A 23,657-nucleotide genomic window follows, 5' to 3' on the forward strand; every position below is an offset into this window, starting at 1 on the left:
AAACATTTAAAACAAAAGCACTATCATAAATGTAAGTTTCCAGCCATTTCTAACTAGCATGTAGTTTTAATGTGCTGATCTGTGCTAAAAAGTAATCTACTGTATGAGGACTTTCACCTTTGTATTTCCCAACTGCAACAGCACATTAGAGGTAGGATACTTCCTTTCTGTTCAAAACCTCATGCCTACACCCAGAAGAGAACTGCTCAAAACAAGACAGGAAAAGCCCAGTTAAGAGAAATTGTTGTAGTATATTAAAAAATAGGGAAATGCATTACATTAGAATATAATACCTCTAAATTACCAGGAACGTAACCTCTAACTTCTACGCCAGAATTATTTTTCAGGACTGCAACCGACAGCTTCAGTGGTGTAATAGAACTGTACAGCCTCTGTGTTTTGGTTAAAGAAAAAACGAACACTGAGCTGCCACATTTCAGTAGTCTTCACTGGCAGAAGAGGATTAAAACCAAAGCAGCCAGAACCTGGTCAAAGCTACTGATAGCACTGGACACACAGCCTTCTCTCTGCCTGGCTTAGGACCAGATGCATAGCAAGCTGACCCCTCAGCTGTTCATTTTGGTAACTAAAATGAATCTTGCACCTGTGATGCAAAATTAGGTCAGGAACCAGAAGACTCCTGGTTAAGGACACTTGTTGCTCTGCACACAAAGGGACACTGTCAGAAGGCGTCTAGTTTTCAAAGCTATTAGTTTGGGGAGGGCTGAACAACTTCTGGCTTTCACTCCTCAGCACCCGGTGCACCATATCAAAACATGTAAGCGCTCACTTGCAACACAACAGTGTCAAGAGCTCAGCCGCTGGCCAACTAGGCTGCACGGTGCAATGACAAGTCAGAACATTTCACAGCAATATTTGGGCATATTTTTATCTTCCTTCATACAGTACCAAGCATCACAAAGCTGTCAGGAATTCAATTAAAGTGACTGTCCTTGTGTTTAGCTGCTTTGTCATTGCAGCAAATTCACAGAAGCAAAGCACAGAGACATCAATGAAAATCAAGGATACTGTGCCAAAGATGTGACTAATCTTTTTGTAACAAGTTCAAAAATCTTCAGGAGCAGTTGTGCAAATACTCAAACTGCTTTCCATCAACTGTTTGCATTCTAGGTTAAGTCTTCCATACTATAAATTGCAGCTAATACAAATATTAAAGGACACTAGAGATTAAAAGTTGCCAGGAAAGCGTGCATTTAAGTATCCTTGTGACTAAGTCCATAAGAATGAACTCTTAACTCTACCATTCCATTACACTGCATTCCAGTTCTCAGTGTGTGGAACAGTATGTGCGTGTCAGGCTGTAGTGATATTCACAAGATAGTAAGTGTTTTTGGAAAACAGTTTATTCAGGAATTACATAATAATTTCAATTTTCCAAAATACATTTTACTAGATCCCTACAAAAGAAATCTAAATAAGTACAACAATATGAAATTAAGCTTGTTGCAACAGTCATTAAATATTTACTTCCACTAATATATACATACAAAATGCCACACAATGAATTTGTTTACCCCTGGAATGTGTGCTGTGTTCCAGCAGTTATGCTTGGTCTCCATATCCTCCAGTTCCACAACATGAAGACTCAATATTAACACTTTGTACATCCTTTATTATAGGCAAAAATCAAAGTTAATTTTTTTTAATAGAAATTAAAAGTAACCCTCAAATTTCACAGCTGTGGTAGTTTGTCTACTGGGGTATCAAATTTGAAGTCTGCTGGGAAGAGATCTGGAGCTCGAGGATAGATCAGCCTATAAGACTGTCTGATCGTGACATCAGCCACACCAGCAATATCGCCAATTTCTAAGACAAAAAGCAGACAAATATAATTACTGTTTCTTCTATTGCCATTTGTATTGAAGAAACTAGCAAGCATAATTTAATCAAGAAGTGCTATACATTAGCTACTTTCATAACTCTCCCAAAAGCCTGGAAAAAATTAACAATAGTGACTAATATTTTGCACAGAATTCACAAAGTTGGTCTTTTCATGTGCCATAATTCAACATGTGCTATCCATTTTGGATTAAAATCGATTTCAAACTGACAGAGGACCAAAAGTGTGAAAATCATTAAAAAAAAATCTACTGCAAAGTCTTTGTATATCCAACAATATTCTAGTAAATCATTGTCAGCATCAAGCTCCTGATTTTTATGCTTTAATTAAATACAAGCAAAAACAGCAGAAAGCCTAGGTAAAAAATAACACCTTCAGCTAAACATGAAATGCAGCTAACTTAAAATATACAGAGAAATATTCCAGCAGAGAGATATTGATCCAACTAGTGTTTAATAAGCAAAGGAAATGCTTGTTAGAGATACACAGGAACTTAGTTTATTCAAGATTTAACCGAAGTTAGAACTTCAAATCTTGAAATGCACAAAAGCCTTCAGCACTGTCTGTGGACCCTGAGGGAGTACAGGGGCATGCATGCATCAATGACGGGCAGCTCTTTGTTTTAATCTTAGGAGGTAAAATCAAATAGGTCAAGGTGAGCAAGGATGAAAGTAGACCGCTCACAATCCCAGGAAACTGCCAGCACGATGAAAGCACCAAAGACAGAGTAAGTGATGCTCAGTGCAGAACAAAGGATCGTAACCCGACGGAGAGAAAAGACTCTACTCTTTACCTAAAATCAGCTCTCTATTAAGAAGCTGCAGGATTTTAGTTAGGGATTGTGGTTCCTCCCCCCCCCTTTTTCTTTTTGGGGGTAGGGGTGAGGGGTGTTTTTAATAAACTTATGTCTGATCTGAACTGGAACAAAAAATATCAACCAAGCTTCCACAATCAGCTGCTAGCATTTTAATCCATTCGTCATACCAAATTCTAATAAAAAATGCTCAGCCTTACTTCCCCTTCTCTTGACATGAAAAGCTGCTCCAGGTTATTCTGATGCTCTAAATAGCCTCAACTCCCTAATAGGGAGAATAACGTCAAAGGTGATCTACAGCCAAGCCTACTGTGCCACCAGCCTTCAGTGTCCATTGCAGTCTTGAGAGAAGGCAAGGAATATATACTAATTTAGATAATGTTAAATCATTCTGGCAGCCAAGAATTCAGTTAGAGTGTAAACTAAAGCTATTAATACTAGCTACAACTACCACCACGTTTGTACTTCTTATATTTTAAAATAGGAGAAAGTATGCATGCAAATACTAGCACAGGTAAAGTTAAAATTAGAGCTATGTATGCAAATCAGCACATTTCATTTAAATATGCAAGTACCAGTGCCAGAAGAAGATGAACTCAGTTTACATGGATATAACCAATTATTCAATTTGTAATGGGGGTTGTCCATCCTAATTTGATCCATGATGCATCCCACTAAAATGGTAGCATATCACTACCTCTGCAGACTTCATCCAAGTTTTACAATAAATTTGAATTCTCTTTCAAGAAAGAAGATATTTTTAAAAAGTGAAGTTTTACCTTTTTGTGTCCTTTTCTCTGCAGAGGCTTGTGATGCCATATAAATAGCTGCAGCTGCTACAGAAATAGGGCTCCTCCCAGGAACCAAATCTAATTCCACAGCTTTACGGGCAATGTGTGTTGCTGCCATTTGTACTTGTTTAGGAAGACCCAGATTTGAACAAAATCTTGACATGAAGTCTCCGGTTGTAATCAGATCAACACTGGTTTCAAGAGCTTTCAAAATAAGTTTAAAACATCGGCCTATTTCCTTCTTTGAAATCCTGGACACTGCACATATTTCTAAACAAGGAAGAAAAAATTAAACTGTAGGCTTGACTGAATTTGTTCTTCCAACATAGGCAAAATCAATTCATCATACATTTTAACAGCACAAAGCAGGTCAAAGTCATGAAAGCCATCACCACCAAATAACAAGCTTTGCACACTAGTGAAATTTCTAAATCACTTATGTCAGTGCAAACTGTTCCACAAGCAGCTAATACATACACAGCTTGCTTAAGAGGAAAAACTTGTTACTCGGTGTCAAATTTGCATCCCCATTAGGACACATGCACATACTTATCAGAGCTGTTGACTCAAATTTAATTAGAACAGTCCTCATCATCTTCAGATCTGGCAATACCTTTTAAATTATACCAACACTTATAACGAATCTCAAATGGTAATCATCTTAGTGTATTATCACCAAAAAATCCATGCCTGAGAGCCTACACACTTGATGAATTCAAGAAGTTTACTAGACTTATTTTCAAAGGTGGACTATAGCTGAGAACAAACAACTCAGCAAAAAGTCCAGGAATAAGAGACAACCAACACCCCACAATAATAGTAATGAGATATTTATTTTACTTTATGGTAAAATTGACTGTATCACCAAAAGCTTACCTTTAAACGTTCTTGGAACACCCTCTTGCCTACAGGCTATGTAGAGACAAGCAGAAGCAATAGCATCATTACTCCTTCCCTTTAGGCTCTTTTGCTCATACACTTGCTTGAATAAATTATTTGTTCGATCCTTCAAAGCAAGGAGACTAAATTTAATTAACTCTAGGCCATTTAATTAGCAGCAATATCAAAAATTCATGTGCTCATTATATTATGCTAACTAAGTCAATGCCAGAACAATTTAAGGAAGGGAGACATGAACTTACAACTATATTCCTAGGGAGGTTGATTCTGTCTGCCATGTTCGTAATTTCTTTAAAAGCGTTCATCATTGCACGATCAGAGCTACTCATAGTTCTGCGATTCTGGTACTTCGAATTTCCAAATTCATCAAAACTTGCCGCACCTGTGCCCTGAAAACAAAGATTTTATTTTCCATAAAACAAGTGACTTCCTCCTCATTACAAACACCTTCCAGCTTTATAAACCCTAATTCAAAGCTTTAGGCTAGAACAGTTACGTAAATGACCGAAGTAAATCACACAATCAAGCATTGTAGCAAATGTCATGTTCTATACTTTGCAAAAGTCTGTCCAAAAAAAAAAGTCTAAAATTGAGAATTGTTTTCCAAGGAGCCCAGAGACTACGCAAAGATTTTTCTTTCCTAAAGTAACAGTAGCTTAAAGAATAAAATATGAATACTATGCAGGCAATGTGTCCCAATTCTCCTGTTACCACTGCTGAGGTCCAAGATTATGTTTTCTGTATGTCATTTGGGCTGCATCTGCACTCTCTCTGGCAGATCACTGATTCAGAAAAATAAATTTTTATGGCCAAAAAGAGACCTGTTGTCATAATGATAGCTTAAATATGGAAATGAAGGCATAGACAAAGAAAGTACCCAAATCAGTGTCCTATTCAAATCTCATTTGACGCTCTGCCTTCTGCAAGTAGCAAGCCTTAGCTGTTGCAACATGCAAAAAGCTGTATATTCTGCCTGTAAAAGAAAACCAAGTACCTCTTGAAAGAAAAGCTTGAGGTCTTAGGAGGAGTTCAGCCTGGCAACTTTAATGCTTAACAAGCTTCCAATGTACACGTTTTGTATCTTACAATCGACAGTGCAATAGCATGCTTTTGTTAAATATGCCTATCTTGCCTAACTAAGGGGAGTTAAAATGTTTATGGCCTTCAACACTGAAACATGCCCTTGACAAATAGTGTTGTATTAAGATTAGTGACAGTTCATAATCAGGAGAACATCACCTGCTCATTCTTTGCTGACACCTTCAAACAATTCAGTTAGGCAAAGGCATCCAACTTGCATTACTGATTGACAGATTCGGTCATTTAAACAAACTGACGTGGTCACTGTAAAAACATACTACAAAACTGCTCTGTTTTGCTAAGACCAGTAAGCACAAAGCCGATCTTGATCTATGAGCAACTGCTAATGTGGCCATTCACACTGAGCATACGCACGCAATGTTCTTAAATTATACTCAGCAATGTATCGGGATGCCCATGTGTGGGGCAGAGGGCCAGGATACAGTGAACATAAAGGACAGATCATACTTTGGCACCACCTCATTCCTCTCAGGCACCCAGATGGAGTCAGAGCTCTACTTTATTCTTTCCCAAACCATGGCCCTTGTGAATTGTCCTTCTATTTTAAAACAGCCTATAACTCTATAATCTTTCCTTAGCACATATCTATATTTAATATATGTTCTTTGGCTGTTCAACAACAATATGCTCACTCCTTACTTAGACTTACTCCTTGCTCAGAGGCGAGCCGCTCCGCTTCCTCATTATTGCCAAGGAAAGACTCCACTTGCACCCAATTCAGATGGGCTCAATCAATATCTCTATAGCTGAGGCCACATCTGTGGCACAATCACTTTGTTGTGACTGTGCTGGTCGAGGACTCAGGCACAGAACCCTCTCTCACACATTTCCCTCTAGGTAAGTTCTTGAAGTGGCTTTCTGTGACAGATGCTAGATCCTAAGATTGTTTTTGGCTTTTTCTACTCTTTCATCTTTTTTCATGTAAGGAAGTTTGAAGGAATCACCCAGAAATAATCCTGGCACCAACACAGCAGAAGGCTGCACTAGAGGCAACTCCCTGGACCAAACAAGCTCCAGCTATCCAAAGCTTTCCAGTAAGGTTTAGACGTAAGGAACAAATAAGAATCAAACACAGCAGACTCCAGGCCACAAAACGCATTACAAACAAGTGCCTGCAACACAAGACAACTTTCAGAAATCAGGGCAGAACGACATTCTTTGGTCCAAGAAATACACAAATTATGACAGAGGTCTCAGGCCAGAAGGCTTCCTCCTGGACAGCACTACACCCCTGCTCCCTGCAGTGCATTTTCTCATGTGCATCATAGTTTCCTGGCTTAACGCTATGAACAAACACCTGAAGAAACTGCATTTGCTCAAAACACTGCAAATGTCAAGGGAGTGACCACAAAGGCCTACCCGTCCCACTGTTTATGCAGGCCTCAGGACCTTCTGGTTCTCTACCAGAAAGCACTGCTCTCTTTCCATGGCCATGAGGCATTCTCCTTCATCACAGAAGTTTTCTCTGGCCCACTTTGCAGCACGTGGAGAATATTTTGTAACTGTTCTCCTTAAAATTTCTGGGTTTTTTTCTTAAAGGAATTTTCTTTCCAGTACTTCTGATTACCTTTTCCTCTGAATGTTTACGTATATTCAAGCTAGAGGTATAGCTGTAAGGAAGTACCATTAGCCAGAGGATTTTACCTTAGCATTATCTATACAAGCACTCTGCAAGACCCATGCCAATACACAGCTCACAACTATAAAAGGGTTGGAAAATACTCCTCCATCTCAATTGCTTAAACAAACCACAGCAATCCTCCCTGCATTTGCTATTTAAATGTCTCATCCATTCTTTCCTTCTACCGGGGCCTTCAACTAATTGAGGGACAATGCTTGCTATCTTTAGTCCTTGACACCCATGTTAGAAGTCCCTTTTCCTATATGGAGAAACAGAGGCCATAGAGTTTTAACTAAGATCCAACAGACTTTTGTAATGGTGTGTCTCATGGCTGTGGTCTCCATGAGAATCTCCATTTAACTCATGTCTTGACTACCTCAGCACAGAAGGCATCAAAAGCACAAATTCCATCTGCTTGGCTTTCAAATAGAGCAAAAGACAACTCATGGATTCTTTTATTATATCATCCTGGAAGTCACTTCAAAGCTAACTAGAGTTAGAAAATGCTGTACTGCAAACAGAGGCGACATCAGGAAGTGGTCAATAGAAGTCAGGTTTACGGTGCTGGCAGTAATAGTTTTGTATCTAATATCCTCTTTAACAGCAAAAGAAAGAAGCATCATCAGCATCAGTTCATATTACTGACTTTATACGGAATACTGAAGGAATTCCTCGCAGATCAGGCAGTCTGCTTGCTTGTACAAGCAGCTCATTATACAGTCTGGAGGTGACCATGAATCTTTCCTTCTCTTTTTTCAACCAGTCCTTGATAATAAGGTACCTTATACAGTTCTTTTAGACCCAGGCCACAATCTAACAACACCCAGCTTCCTTCCAGAAGCACCTAACCAAAGGGTCGGAGTTCTATACCAAAGAACTACATCACTTTCTTATTCACCCAAGCTAGATTCTCTTATAGCTGCAGCTACTATAACAAAAGAATAAACCTATAAAGAGTGCCAAAAACAACTTTTCAAGGTATAGCAAAATCAAAAATTCTGATAGATTACACAGGAAATAGTTGTATGGATCAAGGCAGATCAATAGGTTGCTTGATCAGTTATTTTTCTTGAATTTCACATGAGGATTTTAGAAAGAACAATGACATGTTGATAAACAAGTCACAACTAATAACAGAGTTCCCAACATGCCTCCAACGCTGTCCTCAGATCAACTGCAGCATGCAGTATCTACTTTCAGAGATACACAATTCTGTGTCAATACACTGAAGATATGCCCGAATAATGCAAGCCACTTCTGCTACACCAGGCCATGCTATTCATTCTCCTCTTTGCAGACAAATTAATCTTTCTTCCAATACAGGCTTCTGCTACCTCAGACAGATGGGTCCCATAAGTACTAAAACCAATTAGGAATTAATCCCTTTGCATGGGCAAAACAGCCTTTCCTTCCCCCAACAGGAAGGAGTCCTGAAGTAGTACCTCCTGGTTTCAGGAAGAAAAGCAGTGACAAAACATTCTGAAAATTTTCTGTTCTGTTTTCCAGTTTTCACAGAAAAACAAAATCCAGATGTTCCTTTATCTCTCACTGGGGCTACTATCCCTCTTACTTGAAATTGGGATCTGAACCTCAAGGAAAAAAGGTTAACAGCTCAAGTCACTGGCCACTTGCATGTAAATCCTGTCTCTAGCTGAGATATCTTTTGTCTTTTCTCAAAGTTCCTGAAAGATCTCTGAAGGTCTTCCTACTGAATCAAACTCAGTTCCCCAGAACAAACCTTGTAGTTGTACAGTACTAAAATGAGACAACTGTAGAAATCTGAAGCAAGCTGTTCATTTCTCCATCTGTCTAAAAAGGTGCATTTCTGGTATCAACCGACCAAAACAGTGACAAAAAAAAACCAAACAACTACAATCTTTCTGGACCTATTCAGGTGTCAGTGAAGCTCCAGTAACTCTTCTAAAGCACTGCTACACAGGGTTACTCAGCAGCGTTGTGTTTAGTAGAGCAGCATATAAATTTCTTTGCCTGAAGGATTCCAAAACCCACTATAAGGTGTTCTACAACCTGCTGGGCAGTGCTGCTTGATGATGTCTGAAATACAAGCATCCATATGTTCAACCCTTTGAAGGAAGAAAGGTTACTTTTTCACAAACTGGGCCTCAAGATTAATTGCTCATATGGACATTCACCAGTCATCTTCCCCTTTGAAAAACTCTTAGTCAATGTATATGGTATACGCTCCTCTATACATATCCATAAAACTTCATCAGGTATGTCTGTTCCTTCATCCTAGCAACATCACTGGAACAAAATATGTTTCTCCTTCATAATGATATTGTAAGTGTCCAATCAATGGCTGAAGACCATTTCCCTGTCTGGAACAGGACAATGACATTCACTTGCAGTTGAGTATTTCCACTTTATTTTTCAGAAAACAGGCGACCATTGAATATATTGATTTTACTACGCTTAAGTAATTGTAGAAGAGGGCAGACAAAAACATCAAAGGTCAGTGAGCATGAAACATTTAAGAAATCCACAACTATGAACAAAATACAACAAAGTACAACAATTAATGTTTATCTGGGTCACATCACTTCATTAAAGTGAATACATTTGTGTGATTAATCTTGCTATTTCTCTCAAGGGAAGCAGCAGGATATTGTACAACTGTACTTCAATCAAAATATACATCTAATACTTTCTTCTGGAGCACTATGGAATCATGAAAGAAGTCTAGATTTAGTGCTGGAAGAACAGTTAGTACATACATGTAGCTCACTTCAGATTCCCAATTTTAACCTTACATAGAATTTCTCACAAAAAAAGTTAGTTCAAGTTTGACAACGCTAGCCATCGAGATGTCAAAACTAGGTATCCACTATTTCAGAATTCTTAAATACATCAAATATTAGAATGCTAAGTCAAGGTGGGTTTTTTTGTTCTTGTAAAGTCTGCATCACCACAATTTCTATTTATAGTAGTACCTTCAGAGTGGCAAATAGGTTCATAGTACTGTGAACCTTTCTCTTACGAAAGGTTCAGCCCTTTCCTGCCACACCTAGAGACATTCACAATTAGCTAACTTTTATTGCAATTTAAAAGTTCAGTTTAGACCAAATTTCTATGTAAACACATTCTTTGCACAGCTTATCTATAGACACATAAACATATATCTGACAAACTTAGTAGAATTTAGTATTTTAAACGTTACCTTGCCAATCATTGTACTCAAGTCGCCATCGCTCAACAAAGGATTCTGGGTATCCCCAACTCGAGATGGGTCTTTTGTTGCTTTGTCATTGCTGAAAGTTCTCCACTCTGATCCTACATCTATGACTCGGTCACCTGGGTTCACAGAACGCAGTAGTCTGCATTAATGTAACATTTTGAAGTATTTCGCAAACATTAAACTACACATCCGAGCTCTCCATTAAAAGTAGGCAATGTGTTGGCATCTGGAAACAGAACAGTTAATTGCACGACAAGGCACTGAATATAACGCAGTAGAAAAACGTATGGAACTGTAGCTGCTGGGAGAATATAAATAATTGAAGAAATATATCCAGAACACAAAGAATTACTGCTCTTATTGTTAAATAGTTTTGTGGGATCTTCAATACGCAAAAGGAATCAAAACCTTGATTTCAAGCTGGAGGTCACTGCTGCCTCTGGATATCCTCAGAGCTTAGACAAATGTGTAAGTTATTGTAACTTAACGAGTTACCTCCCATTTGCCATGGGTTAAAAGTGCACACGTGAATTATCTGTCATGCACATGCTCATTAAGCTGCAGTAAATCACTTGTGTGCATGAGCTCCAGGTCCTTAATACTCTAAAATGAATGTCACCTCCTAACCTACCTCACCACACTTTGGAGCTGAATTTCTGTTCCTGAAGGGAGTTCTGACCCTGCCCAGCTCCACTTCGTTAATACTGTTAATACCATCAAGCATCATTAATGTATTTATAGCTCTTTCTTCTTAAACTAAATCTGCTCCACTATATCCAGAAGAATGTAAATACAAATTCAGAGAGTAAACAAGAAGGAAGGGGAGGAAAAAAAAAAACAGACAGGAAATCCACATTCTCTGAATGAACTAACTTCCCTGGCAGAATTCTCCTGTTATACTCACCTAAGCCTTTGACGCAGCAACTTTCACATTGAAAAATATCCCTACTACAGAGGCAGGCAAAAACCCTACAGTAATTATAATGATACCAGCTTGAGGAGGGAAACAAAAAACATACTGTTACCAGTATAGTTCATTCTATTCACAGATACGGTAAAATGCATCTCAGAGGTGCGTGAACTCCAGAGAAATGCTACAAAATTAAAAAAGAAAAAAAGCACAAAAAGAAGAGAACATATTGTTTAAATTTTTAGTAGTCCAGCAATCTACATTTGTGTAGGACATCAGAAGAAACTTCAATATAATTGTCACCTTTGCTTTGCTAAACCTGAGAAAAGATTAATTAAATTCATCAATGTTTAAGCGAGTTGTGAAGCTAATGTCTGCAGAAAATAAGCAGTGCTGACTGCATGAAAAACAGAGAGTAAAAACAATGATAGTAATATCACAAGATACAAAGCTGGAGAAAATACAGGAGCAGAGTGGTGCAACTGCACAACTACTCTCAGAATAAAATCTTAATCTGAATGAGAAACTTTGTTCTTAATATAAGATTATGCAGGAAATATGCTTGAATTTGAAAGAGTACATGAACATAAGAAATCTCCACAATCTAAACAGAATAAATGTAGGTGTAAAAGGTTCTCACCAACACTTGTCAGTTATACACGTTTACAGCTACACTTCACCTTAGGATTTTACTGATTTGACAAAACCAAGAGGAAAAAAACTCAATCAAAAACTAGAAGCTTAAGAATACAGCAGAGTTTAAAAAAAGAATATTCCAAAAACAGAGATCTACTGTTTCCGCTACACAGGTCTACCCCTTGCAAGCCTAAATTAGCAGACAGTATGCTCCTCTGGCTCTGGACTCTCTGTAAATACTTGATTAAGTAATACTCCTTCTATGGTCTAGCAGTAACTTTACTTTAAGACAACCTCCCAATACTGTTTACTGCATCTAAAAAAAGCAAAATGTACTTAAAATTCTGGCATGGTATAAATAGAACACTGAGTACAGGGCAATGATGTAATATTTTTTCCACACAAGTGGGAATGACCTAAATGACTCAGAGATCTGCTTCTTGTGAGTTATGAACTGTTCCTGCTCTAACCAAAAAAAAAAAGTGTTATATCACTGCCTACTTTGTCAGATATATTACAAACAACGATTGAAAATACTAATTCAACAGTGAGAAAAGATTAAGTAGAAAAAAAATCACTGATTATAAAACATTTGTGTAATTAAGATGCAATACACAAATATCTTTACTTTGCCAAGAAATCTGCTATTGCAGAATAATAGTTTTTCTGCCTACTCCCAGTTGTTTTACTTAAATATACCAGTCCTAAGAAGCACATTCCATCCTTCAAACGGCTGCTACAAGAGAAGCGTGACGCAAGCTAGAAATTTTAATGAAAATGGAATAAATAGGTCAATAAGGGGTTTTATTGATGAAAAATATGTATTCAACTACAAGAAGCTGACTATCCCACTCCATATACAAATAAATACGGCTTTATTATTTTCAACTTTTCAACATACAAGAGAACTTCAGAGCTGCAATGTTAGTTTAGAGGCAGACAATTAAGATCCAACCTAGAATAAGTGATAAAAACACAAATCTTAGAATACTGAAGTCAGTCTTGTAAGTAGTAGCGGAAAATATTACCATGGATACATGGCTTTGAAGACTGGTGGCTGAGCCATCATTTCAAGCCCTGAACATGATTTCCTGGGTCATACCCTACTGACTGGGTCTCCTAAAGCTCCTGGGCAAGGGGGTCTGACCGTTAACATCAGAGTTACAAAAGCTCCCAATCCGTACTTCCCTGAAAGCTACTACTTCATCACAATATTATTAGACAGGTTTTGGCAACCCTATCCAGCTGTTGAGTGACTGCATATTCCTTTTAGTACTTCCGATTTTACTTCTGATAGTCTTTTGAAGTAGAAATAAATTTCACTAGATGCAGTGCCCTTACACTCCCTTATTTAATTTTCATCAAGCAGGTAAGTTCATTCTTCTTTCCTCCTCTGAAGTACAGAAAAAAATCAAGAGTTTACAGGGCCCTAATCTTTGAAGAAACCAATCACCAGACTGATATCATGATGCATATTCCTGAATATACTAGCTTTTTCTTCACGGTCACATTTCATTTCATTTTGTAAACAGTTCTTCCAGTATATGGTTACTTTTAAAACAATCGATTTGACTTTAACACTGGGAGTCTAAGGGAGATACAGTGAACTTCACTGACTCCTGTTACCCAGCAACTAAAAAGCTCATTTAGTAAAATGCAGACCTGTTATTCAGAGCAGAAAACTTTAGACCAAGATTTGCTTTTCTTCACAAATGCCAAAAGAAGAGCAAGAACTACAAAAATGCACCATTAAACTTAGGTATGTATCAAAAACTATAATATAATTTTGAACAACTTCAGCTTAAAACATCTACATACATCACAAATCACATATTTCTATTTTCCTCAGTAAAATGGAAAGTTATTTCTCAAAGGAAAATATTTTCACCTTTTCACCAGAAGATAACTCTGAAATTGCAATTACATTTTAGAGAAATAACATTAGCTATTTCAGCATTGCATTCCACTTGCAACGACTCATAAATATCTCATTCTCTATTTGCTTTTTATATTGTCTGTAATATGAGGGTAGCATAGCTGTAAATTGAAGATGTTTAATCAAAACAAGAATAGGATCAAACTCAAGCCTCAATGTCTTTACTTGCCATGTTCAATCTTGAAACAGTTCTATGATACAGTATTGTTTAGTGTCTTAAGCAAGTTTCAGAGGTGCTATAATGTTAGCTGTACATTGCATCCAGCTCCACATATTCTTGACTAGTATTGTAATCCTAAAATATATACAGCATAAAAAGTTTATTTGTACTTCAAAAGTACCAAATACCTATTGTTTCTACAGAATGTTTGTTTCACTTCCAGAGTTAAAGAATCTGCTGCCATCTAGTGAGCACAGACATGTTTTAATTAAAAAATTTACAATGCCAAATTAAAAAAATAAAATACAAAATTAAAATTCTTTTCAGTCAATTCACTATTATCCAGAGTAATGAGATACTGAGACAAATCACAGTAATGTAATGTCTAAATAGCAAAATACAAGATGAAGAGAAAGGGGAAGAAATGTAACAGTGAAGTGCCAGGCTGAACTACCTGACTGGCTGTTTCACACGTCCCAGTGCACAGAAAAGACTCATTCACTCAGGCACAGCTCCAAATACAACCATCACGCTAACACGCTTTCCTTGAATGCTGGGGGACAACACAGTAGAAGTAGCAGCAGAGTTTTTGAATTTCTAGCTAAGATAATGTGATAACTTTTAAAAGGTTAGCAGAGAATAAACCACTGAAAAAAATATATATATACATATGGTCACAGCTTTTTCTCTAAGACTTTCAGGTTTTTTTGCAAAATACAGCTATCTGCAAAAACAAAACAGAACAGTTCTGTAAACAGAATTAGATCAGGCTTTGAGACATTCCAAAAAAACAGAGTATTCTTCGTAACAGCTCTCAACGACTTTTGGGTCCTAACCTAGAAGCCACCAACTGGAAAATGTTCCACATGAGGGGGACAGGAAACATGCCAAGAGCAATGCTTATTACAAGGCCCAGTAAAAGAGGGCAGCTGCTGGAGATTCTGCTCCTCATGTACTACCAGAGACCAACTAAATGATGACAGGTAGCCAAATATACACTTCAGCACATGCAGCACCACTCAAGTTAGTGGATAAGATGTGCTCACAAATCTTAGTTCACTTCAGAAGTCAGAAGTCCTCAGCAAAAGATCCATGAGATATAAAATACAGATATTTGTGGAAACTTATTCTGTCTCTTGCAGAAGCCTTTAATACAGTCTTTGATAAAGGACTGACACATAAATTCATCACTCCAAAGAACAACAATCTGGTCTTGCCATTCAAAGAAGTCATAAAATTCAAAAAGGGAACTTAAAAAAATAAGATCTTACTGAAGGATATTTTGACAGACATCTTGGCTCAGCATACAGGCAAGGCTGCACTATTTTTCCAAAATTTTTAAGAAAGTGCACATTATTTGTAAAACAAAATTCAAATAATCTCTTAATTGTCTTTTCCTAGGTGCCACAGATGAAGAAATGATTCTGTGATAAAGAGAAAAAAGGACTCACATAAAAAATACATCCACTACAGCTATTGTCAATAAGAATAACTATTTGAAACAGGAATAATCCAAAGAAAAGTAACTTGGTCACTACATTACCACTGAGCCTGAAAACTTTTGAGCAGATAAGTGAGAACTACACTACCCCAGCTTTGCTTCATCAGATAAGAACTCCAGTCAGAAAAGCAAGTACTACTCTGCACATCAGAAGGCTCAAAATTGAATACAACTAGAAACTTCTGTTTCTTGACCTCTTAGTAGATGGCCTAAGTTTTACAAAGGCAGAATTGTAAAGCTTTTAATCTTATTGTTTTATTCAAACTAGAAGAGTAAATTTTAAGCATAATCAAGTCACTAACCCACATAAGAATTGGTATGAAGCACTCAAAGAAACAGAGAAGCTCACTGATATTAAATAAGCTTCCTGACTCATAAAAGCTTGCCAAAGATATCAAATGCTTCATTTCTAAAGTAAAAGGTGTCTGAAATGTGAATGCTATACACTTGGTTTTCACATTAAGTTTTCTTAATAGTAAGAATAGTATCTTCCTATCTTTGACACTTTAAAACTGCAGACATCTAAAGTCTAAGCTTCCAGTATTCAAATGTCATTTCCGAAATAGTCAAAGCAATCATCCTTTTTTTTTAAGAAGCTGAAATAAGTTGGATTTGAAAGAGATTTGAAATGCTGACCAAAAGGGCCTAATAAATAGCTCTCTTCATATTTCAAGTTTTATTTGCAAATTAAGTATCCATAAATATTCACACAAAACTCTATTCAATACTTCCGTAAGTATCGGCATACTTTGTAATTAATTCTCCTATGGATGCAAAATGTTTTATTTTTAAGGACAAACTTTTATCAGACACTTTACTGGTCTTGGACATTAAGTGGGAAAGTACTAACCACATTTAAGGTTTTAATATACATTCCTATCCAAAGCTTATTTGCCTTTTTTTTTAACCTTATTTTGCCATTTTGTAAGATTTTTTAAATTGAGATTTCAAATTTTAACTTTGTGTGTGAGAACACCCACACAAACAGGTAACTATGAACATAAATTAATGTATGAAAACATTTTTCACCATTTGGAGGAAGAAAAGCATTACAAGTACAATAGCTGCAACCACCCTCTACTGGACAGAATTTAAAAGTGCTTAAACAGCTCTTCACTTGCATGATACTATCAACAACTAAAAGTTCATTTGTTTTATTTCAGAAAACATATATAGACACAATTGATCTTATTCCTAATGACACTGAGAGCTTGGGTGATGAACTGGCCAGTAGAGTAGCAATTATGAAATCCCTTCCTACTCCAGTTTTCTATTTTACAGAAAAAGTATTTATGGGAAAGTTAACAAAATCTTATCTATATTATAAAGATCACACCTGAATTTAAGACAAGTCCTTAAGATCTCAATTTTTAGAAGCATTAGCCAACAATCTAAGGCAGTAAGCAAAATACCTGCCAAGAGAGACCTTGCTTTTGACTCTTTGACTGCTTTTCATATAAAAAGAAATTAAGTAGCAGGGTGGAAAGTCAGCAAGAAGGAAACAGTAACCAGCAAAAGATAAAACAGAAACTAACCTGGGGTGGGGGGTAGGTAATAAGGAGAAGGCAGATGAGTTTAAGTTGACTGAAGCACAAATTAGCTTCAATCATACTGATATTAGAAGATTCAATGCTGTTTTAATACTGTGCAGCAAAATAGCAGAGGTGATTTAGAACAAGTAAAAAATACGATGCAAAGAAAAAACATAATAGTAGATGTAACTTAAAATTTTATCAAGACATTAAGACCACCACCTTGTAGTGTAAACCAACTTAGGTGTTACAAGTCTCTTAAAATCTCATTTAAAAACACCATTTCCAAAATACAGATCTACCTACATCACTGGATTCAACTGTTACAAAAGAGAAGATCAGCTCCTCCCACCACCCCCTAGTACTTTTCTTATTGCTTCATCTCTCCCTTTCAGCTACATATCTGATCAAAGCAATCTTAGTCTTACACCAAGGTACCAATTTCACTTCATACCCTAAAAAGGAAGAAAAGTTAATTTTCAAGTTTTGGAAGCAACACACCAACTATTTTATCCTATGACAAGCTTATTTTACATTTAACAAACAAAAATCCACTTTCCTCACAAATGCTTGAAAACTTCAGTAATTGACCACATAGGGAACATCAACTGGAAATTCACTTAGTTTAGTTCAAGGACTGTTAACTCTGATTTCAGCCAAATCATACTAAAAAAGTTAAGTGATATCACTATGTACTTTATGACAGTAAGTTCAACACACATTCAGTACTTACCATTCCACCCAGTTACACCAGCAGTGCTCTGGAGACACTGAATGAGAACATTCTAAAGTGAATCTAACATTTGTTTGGCTACAGATTACATCAAGTTAGTTTTTGGAGTGTTTTCTTTTTTAAAACTCTTTTCTGACTAATCCTCTTCAGTGATAAAAATCTCACTAACTTTCAACCCAAAATATGTTCTGTGACAAGATCATATTCATGACAGCTGCACATCACGATCTACGTAAGCTCAAAGAAATTAAATACAAATGTATGACTTTCCTGTCTAGGAACAGGAAATGAAATCACTACCTCTCTTAAGGTGAACATGTCATATGGAGTCCACAACAACAAATACATAAAAGTTTCCTCATTTGGGAATAAGATTTTGTCTTCATTCCTTTAGAACACCCCAACTACAAAAAAATCAGGCATCAAGAATTGGATTGCTTTTCTCCTGTACTATCCTAACAGACCAAGAGAGGAAACTATGTTAAATATTCACACTTCCGTTTAGTCATGCGTTCTTCAATTATTTATTGTCATCTGGTTTAATTAGTTTTCCAAGTTGTTATCTACCCAGAGTAATGAACTGGGCATATGCAGGAAAACTAAAATGCTAAAGGAAGGTAAGACAAAATAAGAATGATCAGCACAATGAAAGTAAATGTTAAAAACGCCTAGTGTTAAATCCATAGAGGTCTATTTAAAAAACATTTCGAATTTAAGAAAACCTTTTTCCCTACTACTAACATTGCCTGCAAAGAAACCCAAGTTCAGTTCAAGAACATAAGTCCTTGAAAAATTCAATTCAAAGTTGGTATTAATATTCTAGTGATTTTTACTGAAAAATTCTGATTACTTGAACTAAAGAAATCTCCAAAGCTACTCACTCAAAACACAGTAAAAAGTAAATCTCTAAAACAACAATATATTGTGACTGGAAAACAGAATGTACATGAAGTGAGCTTTGTGACATACTTCGAAGTTTCTAAAATAAAATGCATCATCAACAGGCAAGCTAGACTTTTCCCTCTTCTTCAGACAACATCATCTTGAAAGTTATGAACTGAACAAGGCAGACTTTTCTAAAATTTCGTTCAACTTCTAGAGTAGCCATGCAAAGAACTGAACACTGACGAACAGCCTAAAAGCCTATTACCATATTTCGTCACTGTGGACATCTGCATTTTCAACAAGCCAATTTGCCATGACTGATGTATCTTTAGCCAGCGGAATTTATGCAACTTAAACTGGCCCTTCTTTAACAAAGCAATTAATGCTCACTGGTCTAGACCAGTGTTTTACTTACAGTCTTTCAAATGGATTCAACTTTTTAAACAAAATGACTAGTAACAGCATTTTAATATTTTGATATTTATTTTAGTAAAATATGCAGAGAGTTGTTCATATTTTGCATAAAGAAAAAGTGCATATTTTAGATACCTGATCTAAAGAATTCCTACTAAGTTTTCTGCAACTCAGGAAAGCTATTAGCTCTATGTTAAAAGCTGAATGAAAACATTTAATTCAGTGCAAGACAAGAGTAAAAAGCAAATCATTACAATGTAGGAGAGTACAAAACCATCTGAATATTTAACATCATTGAATAAGTCATCCGAACTCCACTGTCAAAACACAGAATTTATTTTGATCATCATGCGTCTAAAAAAAATTTAATAGAAATAAATGGGTTTAAAAAATGGTTCTACCCTAAGTATGAAGTTTCCCATGTATGAGGTCAAAAAAAGAGTTCATCTTAAAAAAGATGCATAAAAATAAACATTTAATACAGTTCATAACAAAGTGGTTTTCCCTCTTTCTTTCAAACAGAAAGACAACTAAAAGGCTTTCTGGATTTCATTATTTCATTTTATTTATAAATATACTTCAGTCTGCAGGAGTTTCTGCCACATGATGAACTGAATAAAAGTGATCAGCAAAATCACAAAAGAAAAACTGGATATTTACTTTGAATAATATTAAAAGCTTTAGAAGATTTAATTAACAAAACAAGCAGTGGCAAGGATATAGAGTCAGCCTTCAGTGCAGGAGATAACCTTTAACCAACGTGAAAATAATACTTTTTTTGTAAGGAAGTTAGTTAACTAAGAGCTTTTATTACATTTCTTATACCTTCCTGACTGAAACGTTCATGATTAAGGACAGAACACTGACCAGGACAATACAATATTCTAATCCAAAATGCTAATGTAGCTACAATTGTTTAGTCTTTTTAAGGTGAGACTGATCACTTTGTTAAGTCATTACCACAAGACGAACTACTCAAGATGGCATATTCCTTTGACTATAACCAGAGACCTAAGTCCATTTTCAACAGAAGCCCTTGAATCTTTGGCTATAGTCAAAGGAACATGTATATAATAAAAGGAAATACTTAGGCATCAAGAAAAACCTTTTCACACTCAAATTATCGTAGACAAGTTTTGTGAAAAAAAAAGTATATATACATGCAATTTAATTTCTATAGTAACTCACAAAAATATGAATAGTTACTTACCTACTACTAGCCCACACTCAGAACAGATCATATCACCAGCTCTATAATCCTCAACTAAAATGGAATCTGGATGGTTTGGGCAAGTCACTCTTGGAAGCACATCCAAACTAAGAAAAAAATTGGAAACATTAATCTTTGTTATCTATAATCAAACAGGTTATGTATCCAAAACTGTATTTCTCCAATGATATTCATTATTCACAGCACAAATGAACCACTTAGTTTAAAAATAAAACCTTTACAGGACCATAAAAAGTACTGAGAATACTAATGCTAAGAAAAAAACAATAATGCAGGCTTTACAGTGATTTGAATTATAGAACATAACAACCTAAAAACTTGAAATACACCTTTTTTTAAAAAAAATGCTGTAGTACTAGCTTTGACAAGTGTGACTTAAGTTCATCTTAAATTCTGATTTTTTTTCTGAATTATCTTGTATCAGAAATATAAAGCCTTTCAAAATCAAAGCTTTAAAGTTTTAAGCAATAGACGTGATTGTAGTCTAACTCACAATCTAATGCTAGATAAGACTCCCCAAAAGTTAGTTGTGATTACTAAATCAGTATTTTCACTCATTCTCATCAGGGTGAAATAATTTATCAGGTCCTCGATTAAGTATTGTACTAAACAACATTTTTAGGAAAAGGCTGATACTACTATTGCTTTTTGAAAATTTGAAGAAAAAATTCACTTTATACTAGGCTTACTAGGCTTTATAAATTAAACATAGCTAATTATTTCTAAGATCTTAATGAAAAACAAAATTAGTATGTGAGATAAATCAATGAATCAGTTCATGAAAGGAATTATACAACAACAGTTTTTGATAACAGGCAATTCTTTCTTCCACATCTATGCATCTTCAAGATCTAGAGAAGATGTAAAAATAAATAAATGAATTTACGTAACAAAACATATAAAAAATACACAGAATAAAAATATCTCATTCAAACTAGGAATTAATGTACAGTAACTGTAAAACAACTACCATTTGAAAATCATTTGAAAATATCATTTGAAAATAATCTCTATGTTTAGAATTGGAGTTTTTAAGACACTGAACACAGCCATTTCCTTGAGTTAAGGAGCAGAGGATATGGAGGTTGGTCATAAAACAGTTTCTCTTGAGTATTCATCAACCTAAAACTAGTGCCTAAAAATAATTATTAATCCTTATCATTGCAGAAAATATCCTATTAAAAAGTTAAATGCATCCCACTTTTCCCTTTCCCATCAGTCCATTACTTCAACCAAGTCAATATAGCAGATCTTGATTTTTATTATTTTAGATATTTCTGATGTGTCAAAAGCAAAAGATGACATATTTTAATCCAACTGCTGTTTGAAAAACACCTTTCAAAGAGTCAAAAGTGAAATTAAAAGGCAACTTTGGTATTAACATTAAAGCCTTTAGAAAGAACATGTTCATACAAGACCTTTAAATGTCAATTCTGTTCAAAAGATTACATACAGGCTCTCAGAACTACTTTCTCCTTCTTGCTATTCCCAGTCAGTAGTTTCATATGACAAGACAGAACTGTTGACAAAGCATGATGTGCAACCATCTGACATTCGGTGTTATGCAAAAGGCTACTGAAATACTAAATGAAAGAAAAAAAAAGGGAAAAAAAGCCTCAAAAAACTACCAGTATTTTTGTTTCCAACTTCACATTGACTGCAAGAATTCATCTTTTAATTCCAGAACTTGCATCCATAGGCAGATGCTGTTCTTCTGGTAGCATACATGTTCGACATAATAAGCCAGTTTCACTGAAGCGAAGTGCACAGCATGTATAAAGGCCAATCTCAGGAAACGGCCTAGATTTGCAAGAGGAGTACGAGAAAAGGCTCACTGGGTCGTAGGAGAGGTTTGGCAGAACACACGCGGTCGGCCACAGTGCGATCGATGGGCCTCGCTTCCCTTGACGTGCTCCCGGAAAAGGGGGGACACTGGGACCCCTCCGGCCGCCGGCCTAGCGCCGGTGCAGGTGTAGCTCCGAAGGGAGCGCAGCCTCGGGGCCCGATAACCGGCCCCAGGCGGGCAGAGCCGGCCCGGCTCGGGGCCGCGGCGCCCAGCAGCAACAGCCCCGGGCCCGGCGCGGGCGGAGCGGCCCCCGGGACCGCTGCGGGCGCCGAGGCGGCGACGCAGCAGCGGACGGGCAGCGCCGAGGCCTCACAGCGAGACGCGGCTTCGTTTACAAAACGGTAACAGCTGGAAAAACAACGACGCGAAGTTTGTAACTACAAGGAGCCCCCGGCACCCGGGGAGAAACCGCCCGGAATCCCCCCAGCGCTCCTTCCTCTCGGCGCGCAAAGCCGCGCCGCGAGCCGGGGAGCGGCGGCCACCGCGGGCCCGCCGGTGCGGTGCGGTGCGGCGCGGTGCGGCCCGCCCGCCGCGCCCCGGCCCGCCCGCGGCCCTCCCCGCCCGCCAGGCCGCGCGGAGCCGGCACCGGCGATGGCCGCCGGCGCCCCTCGGGCTGCGGCAGCGGCAACGCGGCCATTTTCTCTGCTGCGCCGCAGCCGCGGAGAGATGGCGGGGCCTCCGCCGCGCCGGGCGGCCGGGCCGCCTCCCTCCGTCCGCCCCTCCCTTACCGGCTGGTGGACGCCATCTCCGCTCGCCCCGCAGCGCCTGCGAGAAGCCGCGCGGCCGCGCACCGCTCCCCCTTATCTACCCTCTGCGGCGGGGCGGGGCCGCGCCGGGCGCTCGCTACGGGCCGCGCGAAGGGACACGCGGGCGCGAAGCGGCGTCTCGGAGGCGTTCGCTGGCGTTTGTCGCCGCCGTTCCTCTCGGTGACGGAGCCGCAGCCCAGCCCCGGCCCTGGGGGTTCTGCAGCTTCCCGCTTCTACAAGCGGCGGCCTAACACCGCTGCTGGGGGCAGCAGCAGGACAAGCGCCTGCCCCAGGCTGCTCTCGCCACTCGCTGCCCAAAGCAGCGCTGCCCGTGGGGCTTGCCCCTGGCTCAGCCGTGTCTGGGCTGACTCCAGCAGCTTGCTCAAATACCAGAGAAAATAAGTTGAAACAGGACCGCTGGCGTTTGCACAGAAGCAGTGATGGCACGCATGTTTTCCTCACTGCATGGCAGAGATCAAGCACAGAGTGACTCCCATAAGGGGGAATACAAGAAAGGTTTACACCCCGTGTGGGGACTGTCTCCCCACACCCTCCCACTCGGAGGACTTGCCCCAGAGAAAAACACGAGCTCTTTCTGCAGGACTTGCAGGTGTCTGGCCGCTGCTGCGGCTCAGGGGAGCCCTGGGCGAGCGGGCCGCGCCGAGGCCGACGCGCGCCGAGGCCGACGCGCGCACACACAGCTGCTGCTGTCTCGTTTTCCCGTGTAGACCCTGCGCGCTCCTGCGCTGTGCCGTCCGCTCTCCTGCTTTCTCTCCCCTCACATCCACCTTAGCAGCAAACACCCGCCCAAGGAGACGGAATAATCCAAGAGAAGCGTTGCGA

At 38.3% G+C, this 23,657-nt stretch overlaps 1 protein-coding gene across 3 annotated transcripts; it reads right to left on the bottom strand.

The window, feature by feature from the left end:
* Nucleotides 1-1,346: 1,346 nt before the first annotated feature.
* GTF2B (general transcription factor IIB) lies at nt 1,347-22,864 on the bottom strand. 3 transcript variants are annotated; one of them, XM_062581890.1, is made up of 7 exons: nt 22,797-22,864; nt 20,202-20,308; nt 10,267-10,400; nt 4,609-4,755; nt 4,343-4,472; nt 3,455-3,736; nt 1,347-1,827 (listed from the first exon to the last, which is right to left on the bottom strand). In XM_062581890.1, the coding sequence occupies exons 1-7, from the start codon at nt 22,811-22,813 to the stop codon at nt 1,694-1,696; spliced, it is 951 nt and encodes a 316-aa protein (XP_062437874.1). In that variant the 5' UTR covers nt 22,814-22,864; the 3' UTR covers nt 1,347-1,693. The 3 variants fall into 3 exon arrangements, with proteins under 3 accessions (XP_062437874.1, XP_062437876.1, XP_062437875.1); XM_062581892.1 differs by lacking the exon at nt 22,797-22,864 and adding an exon at nt 21,851-22,011; XM_062581891.1 differs by lacking the exon at nt 22,797-22,864 and adding an exon at nt 21,676-21,763.
* Nucleotides 22,865-23,657: the final 793 nt, after the last annotated feature.

The sequence above is a fragment of the Rhea pennata genome, chromosome 8, assembly GCF_028389875.1.
Source record: "Rhea pennata isolate bPtePen1 chromosome 8, bPtePen1.pri, whole genome shotgun sequence".
Lineage (NCBI taxonomy): Eukaryota > Metazoa > Chordata > Aves > Rheiformes > Rheidae > Rhea > Rhea pennata.

Bases quoted from the DNA above. Each gene is read 5' to 3' on its own strand.
- GTF2B (XM_062581890.1), bottom strand. The intron at 10,401-20,201 runs GTAAGTAACTAT...CTGTGAACCCAG, and splicing joins TGAGTGTGGGCTAGTAGTAG to GTGACCGAGTCATAGATGTA. The intron at 4,473-4,608 runs GTAAGTTCATGT...CTTGCTTTGAAG, and splicing joins ACCTCCCTAGGAATATAGTT to GATCGAACAAATAATTTATT.